The sequence below is a fragment of the Catharus ustulatus genome, chromosome 3, assembly GCF_009819885.2.
Source record: "Catharus ustulatus isolate bCatUst1 chromosome 3, bCatUst1.pri.v2, whole genome shotgun sequence".
NCBI lineage: Eukaryota > Metazoa > Chordata > Aves > Passeriformes > Turdidae > Catharus > Catharus ustulatus.
This window is the reverse complement of record NC_046223.1, coordinates 18801870-18808672: the sequence shown is the minus strand read 5'-3', so window position 1 is coordinate 18808672 and position 6803 is coordinate 18801870. Positions and strand designations below refer to the sequence as shown.

The following is a 6803-nucleotide window of genomic DNA, read 5'->3' as shown; positions in this document are numbered from 1 at the left end:
AGTATAAAATAGTCTGATAAATCCATGCCCCCTTCACCAGACAAGGCTCCTCACCTGCCTTTTAAGAATCCAGAGGTGCATCTTCACCTAACAGGATGGGTTTGTAATCAGAGGGCTCAGAGCTCCACCAGGTCCTTCTTGCTGTGGGCAGGTCTCATGCTCAGCACTTGTCTGAGTGCTGTTCTTGGGAAGCTGGAGGCAGCCCTGCAAGACACTGAACATCTGCACACATTTATGGCACAAAGTCTCCTTCAGTCTCAAGATGTTGCTGCTTTACAGACATGCTAGAAAAGGCCAAATTCAGGAAATAACAGTTTAACAACAAGCAAGGAAACAGAGGGCCAAAAGCTTTTCCTACCCATGGGTCACCAAGATTCATCCCTTAGAGAAATCCAAAAGTATTCAAATTCCTCATGGGAAATACTGTCATTCTAAGGCTTGTGGCAGTGCTCTTATGAAAAGCTCACGACCATGCTGTGAGGCAGCCAGCAAAATGACTGTTTCAACACACAAAGAAAAGAATAAATAAATCAAGACAGCTTGAATTTTCTCTAAACTCACTGTTTTATTGCTCCGTGATTATTAGTTACACTTTGACACATTGCACTTTGGAATAGATTAGCACCTACTACATAATTTAAAAACTTAGTATCTTACAAGTCATATAATTGGCACTATAGAGAAAACCCAGAGATCTGTCATTTTAACCCAAGACTAAAAGAGATAAAATCTTTACATCTTTTATTGTTAGCAGGTGAATTTTCATTGTGAAAGGCCCTTAAAAATAGTGAACAGAAACTAACAACCTAAATGCCCTTCAAAAATGTATAAAAACAGATAAATCACTCCCTTCTTTACACCAGCCTTTTTGCTTTGGTACTTTTAGTACCCAAGTGCACAGTAATTCCCTCATCTCTTTCAAGGAAAAAAAAGAGTAACATGATCAAAACTAGGCTGACTACTTTGGGTGAAAAGAGGAGAGACTCCCACACACCATTCTCAGCACCCACACAAACAGCATTTTCATCAAAAGGGGCATTGTCTCAGGATTTAACACATCCCAAGAGGTTTATAAATAATAAATGTTGGGGTTTTTTAAAAAGGGAAGAATTATTTTGAATAAATAAATGAAAGCTCTAATAGCTACACTGGCTTTGGTGGTGACCAGTTATCTATATGCAGCATAATTTATCTTCATAAGGCAAGTGATGAGCTAGCAGAAGTGAAGTCCCTGAGGATCGATATCTCCACGTTCAACTTGTTTGTTTCACAACGTGTGTAGACAGCCTGGAAAACAATCAGTCCCAAGGCATCTGCTTTTTAATCTCCCAGCACAGCTGCAGACCACACAGTGAATTATTTCTGTACCTTTTCTGCAGGCAGGAATACACAAATGACAACGAGTACTTAGTAGGAGGTGGCAGGGAATTAGCTCTGCTAAACCTGGGCCAAGTGCTCCACCTTGTGTTCGTCCTCACAACACAACTCAGAGAGACGCTCCCGATGCCTGCTCCACAACTGCTGGTCCAGTGGCATAGCTTCTGATTCCTTCTGCCTGGGAACAAGTGTTGTCCATGGTGCCATAGGACTGCTGCTCCGTGGGGGCCAGCACCGTCCTTTCAGTAGGATGAGAACGCAAAACCTGGGGGACGTACATCTGAAATCACAAGTGAAGGGTTTTAGTGGTCTCTCAAAGCACAGTGCTGGGATAACTCACCCAGGAGAATTTTCCCCCTTGTTACTCTTCTTTTTATCCTTTTCCCATTCTTCACCTTAACACCTGAGGCCTTTTGCACCCTGTTGGAGGCTTCCTGGTGCAACACAGCTGCACCTCTTTACTGTGGCATGAAGGCCTTTCCTTCTACCTCAGTCCTACATCCTTCTCAGTGACACGGCAAGCAAGACCTGCTACACACCACAACTTTCAAAATCAAAGCAGTGGCAACTGACTGTGTTTGGCAGCTGTCCAGATGTGAGGCTCTGTCTGGGGCAGGGCACAGAACACAGCACACAGAGCTGTGGGAAGCAGTGTGTCTCAGCCACTCCTGAAACAGAAGCCGAAGGTACTTCTGGAACACCACCTGGGAGCAGTCAAGGAGCCCAGCTGCAGAACTCTCTGGTCCCACATGCAAGTGGGAAATCCCACAGTCCATTCAGACTAATATGTCCTAGCTCTTTGGTAAGCAGGGTGAGAAATTAAGTTTTTCTAGGAAACATAAGGGAATATTAGTAACTCTTAGCTTCTTACAGAAGATGTGGGGACCGTCGGTACATCTGTGTCTATTCCTCTTTCACCTTGTGTGTCTTCAATCTGTAACCAGCAATAGGTGGGGAAAGAGAGACAACATCAAACTGGTGAGTGAAAACAGTACACACACATCATGAGCACCCAAAACCTGCAAAGACAGATCTCAGTGCAGTGCTGGCACTCTCTCCACCAATCCTTCTACACAGAACCACTGAAAGGTTTGGCTTGGAAGAGATCCTCAAGTTCCAACCCCCTGCTATGTGCAGGAGCACCTTCCACTAGACCAGGCTTGCTCCAAGTTCCATCCACCCTGGCTTTGAACAGTTTCAGGGTTGGGGCATTCATAACATCACCGAGCAACTTGTGCTAGTGCCTCAGCAACCTCACAGCAAAGAATTTCTTACTATTACCTAATCTAAACCTTCTGTCAGTTTGAAGCCATTCCCCCTTGTCCTCTCACTCATGCTCTTGTAAGAAGTCTCTCTCCACCTTTTTTTGTAGTCTCCCCTCAGGTACTGGAAGGTTGCAATTAGGTTACCCCAAAGCCTTCAGTTCTCCAGGCTGAACACCCCCAGTTCTGTCACTCTGGCCTCATAGCAGAGGTGCTCCATCCCTCTGATCATCTTCATTGTCTTCTCTGGACTTGCTCCAACAGCCCCATGTCCTTCCTGTGCTGGGGACCCCAGAGCTGGGTGCAGCACTGCAGGTGGGGTCTCTCCAGAGCAGAGCAGAGAGGCAAAATCCCCTCCCTCAACCTGCCAGCCACACTGCTGGGGATGCAGCCCAGGATACTTCTTCTACACTGCTCTTTTCTCTCAAACTCAGTTCCTGCAGAAACAGAGACTTTCCACTCTGCCAAGCAGTTCTGCCTGTACTACAGACCCTCTTCAGCCATTTTACCATAAACCTTTGTGAACAGACACTGCCAGAAGGAAGGCAGGGACAACCCAGCAGGAATAGTTGGTGCTCCATCAAGCTCCATCTATCACTTACCCTATAATTCAGTGGACTCAGGTACTTGAAACAGCCAAAACAAGTGTAAGCCAAGCAAATAACAATAGTGATGTTGACAACCAGCAGAGTAAACATGGTGGTAGGTGCTTTAAAACCTAGAAAAATATCCAGAGAATACAATATAAAAATGCATAGCAGAAAAACCCAACAAAACCAAAAGAGGCCTTATTAATTCTCCTCATTTCAGAAGCCTCATGGACTTTTTTTCCTTAGAGGAATGGGTAGCCCACTTCCAGTCACTAACAGGAGAATGTCATTACACCCTAAGTTCTCCCACTTCCTAGAGGCCAAGAAATATTGCTTTAATGCTTAAATGATAGATAAGACTCAGAGTGATTCTTCTCCTCCCTCATTCATCCATTCTGGACCCACTTAAATATTTTCATTAATGAGCTGTGAAATATGATATTACTTACATTGATTAATTATGATGATGGCACCAAATTGGATGGTTTGCCACCAGCAAAGGGATGGAAGTGGGGGGAGAGGAGAATCAAAATGTTCTTGGTAGATAAAACCACCCCACCTACTTTAAAGGATCATAACAAAAAAACCAACAAGATAAAACTGTATATAGAAAAATAGCAAAAGTACAATTTGGAAGGAAAAATAAAATATAGATATGAGGGATAACAATCGCACTGCAGCATACAACTGCTGGAAAGGAGTCAGTAGTGGGATGGTGTCAAAGAACATGGGAAGAGAGGAAAATGAAAATAAAAAAAGACAAGTCTCTGGCACCTGTACAAAATAATTCAGTGCTACTAAGCCTTCAGCTGGGTAGCCTTGTCTACAACAAAATATGGACAGAACTGGGAAGAATCCAAGGAAAAAGATCAAAAGAAGAAACAGTAAATATGAAGTAGGCTGACACACAAGTTTTAGTTCAGAGAGAGTGCAATAAACTAGTATGCCTAGTATGGAAAAAGTATTAAAGATTACAGTAACTTCTTATTCTCCAGATCCACTAGGGAAATATTCTAAAGAAATTAATCTCATCTTGCAGTAAAGATGACTTGAATAGGATACTAGGGAAAAGTAATCACTGCCATCCCTAGCTGCTTCCAAGCTTCTTCAGACAAAAGAGGCAACACCAACCCTCAGACATTTTTGTGGTAACCCCAGCACATGCAGTGGCACAGAATAGACAAGTTTTATACTTTAACATGTTATAGAAGCACTGCACAGGTCTGTTCACCAGGGGAAAAACACCAGACATGCAAAAAACCAAAAACCAAGAAGTCCTACAAATACATCACTATTCAAACCAAAAAAAGGAAGTGAAAAAATTTTCCTAGGGGTATTTTGGAATGTCCTTCAGAGGAGGTTGTTTTTATAAGCACAGGTTGCACGAGTATTTACCAGACAGTGAGGTGTGTCTACATCAAAGCCAATGTATGGTGCAAACCACAAGACAAACAGCAGAGATTAGGGAGGGAAAACTCTCCTGCATCAGTTTTCCCTGCACACTATGTCCTCAGAACTCCTGTCTGCCAACAGTTCTGGAGAACATGGTATTTAAGTGACTGTCCCAGGACACGGGAGTTGAACTGCAGATAAGACCTCAACTCCTCTGTGGTGAGAGGCCCAGTGGTGCTGCAGGTATAGGATGAGTGGGTGGGTGAGTCAGTGGCTGGATAGCATAAGAGTTGTGAAAGAGAGAAGAAAGAAGAGAGAAGAAGTTTCTATATGCAGTCAGGTTTTTGATCCTGACTGAGAAATGGGGGAGATGTCTTTCCAGCCTTCCATTAATATATGAGGAGTGAGAAGCTAGAGTATTGTCACTGGACTCTGCAACCAGACTGAAACACTCATAGCAAGCCAGCTACACAAGTCAATGACCAAGAAATCAAGCTTTACACCATAAACTGATCTATTTTGCAGATAAGGAAGTAGAGCTGTCTTACTCTTCCTTCCTTCCTTCTTTTTGGCAGCAATGAAATCAATGGCAATGAAATCAAAGTATCACATTCCTACCTCTCAGACTGCCCTGTGCACTGACAAACCACTGAACAACATCCTGTAAACAGGATCCTCGACACCGAGGCAAACATGGTAATCCAGCCTGTGTTTTCCATTATTAAGGTCCCTGACAAACAATGGTTTTACCATGCAGAACTAGAAAACATTATTATACAGATTTAATTTTTACTTCACCAGAATTTCCTTCCTAACAATTAAACAGGTGCAGCAGATGCTGAGGGCTTGGAGTTGATCTTTCTAAAGCATACTCTAGAAATTCTCCTGTTAATTTAGAGGACCCAGATCTGTTGGTCTTCCTGGTTGCAAAAGCAGGTCTCAAAACAAGGGAAAAAACAAGCTCTCAAACATATAAGTAATGCAGGAACAACTATTCAAATCCAAGGACACCCTGAAGCAATAGTTCCAAATGCCTCTTGCATTCACAGGGAGCTTTCCTTATAGCTTTATCTATCCCTAAAGTGAGATGACAGCCTGCCAACAATACCTTCCTGACTGCTGGTATGCTGAAAAACACAATGCAAACATGACCATTTGTCATGAGGGCACAACACAGTTAGCTATCATGAGTTTCCTTCCAAAGAAAGGGAACCCAACCCTTCCAGCACCACTGACATCCCCATTCCATGCCAAATGCTTCCTCCTGCATCATGGATAAAAACCCATAAGTTGTTGCCTACCTTTTCTGACATCTCAGCTGTTGGTACAGCACAGCCAATACTATCAATGCCAAGTATTTGCAAAACACAGAACAACCCTATTTTAAAAATAAATTACACACAAACCAGGAGGTTTCAAACTACAGTGTGGGAAAGAGTCACCATCTCACTGCAGTCTTCCATGTAAAATTTGATGGATGATGTAGAACTTGAGGACTAGCATTAGCCAAAATTTTAGCATTTTTCCTTAAGTGATGGCAGTACAACCAAGGCAGCAGCCAATTCACCCAGGCAAATTAAACTTAGGCCCAGGCTGCACAAATGTAGGCAGTGAAGCCAGTGATCATCTTACTATAAAAAGCTAATTCTGAATAGATTTTGCTTTTATGTAATGATTTTTCCTGTCTGTCACTTCACAGTCCAACTAGCCAATTCCATGTATACTGATTTAAGGAATATATGATCTCCCATGAAATGAAGGAACACAGAGCCTCATGCTAACAGTTTAATACATCAGCCATCTCCATCAAAGACTCTTGTGCAAATCTTGTGTAATTCAGTGCCACAGGCAACCATGATTCCCCCTTTATGGAAGGAAAAAGAAAAGTCCACAAAACTTATGAAACTTCACATCTAACGCAGGGAAGCTGGCAAGAGAGCTGGGAGCAGCTTCCAGGTGGAAACAGGTAATACTTACCCAGTCGTACAAATGAGTAAAAATAGAGCCAGAAAAGGCAGAGGATGGGAGCTGCCAGGGCCTGATTGACAGCTGCAAAGTGCATCTTCTTCTCCAGCTTGGCAGGGAGATAGGCATAGTAGAGGTTGTGACGGTCCACCAAGTGCTTCAGGAGGATGTAGATCAAACCTGGTAGGGAAAATGGGAGAGCCAAGTAGAGGCTGTC

At 43.1% G+C, this 6803-nt stretch overlaps 1 protein-coding gene across 3 annotated transcripts in view; it reads right to left on the bottom strand.

Annotated features, from left to right (window-relative positions):
* Positions 1–543: 543 nt before the first annotated feature.
* TMEM63A (transmembrane protein 63A) overlaps positions 544–6803 on the bottom strand; it is a 29401-nt gene continuing 23141 nt past the window's right edge. For all 3 annotated transcript variants that reach the window (XM_033054568.1, XM_033054569.1, XM_033054570.1), the window contains 4 exons: positions 6599–6766; positions 3242–3357; positions 2249–2311; positions 544–1657 (listed from right to left, as the gene is read on the bottom strand). In XM_033054568.1, coding sequence (XP_032910459.1) covers positions 1487–1657; positions 2249–2311; positions 3242–3357; positions 6599–6766 — 518 coding nt within the window. In that variant the 3' untranslated portion in view covers positions 544–1486. The remainder of the gene's footprint in view (positions 1658–2248; positions 2312–3241; positions 3358–6598; positions 6767–6803) is intronic.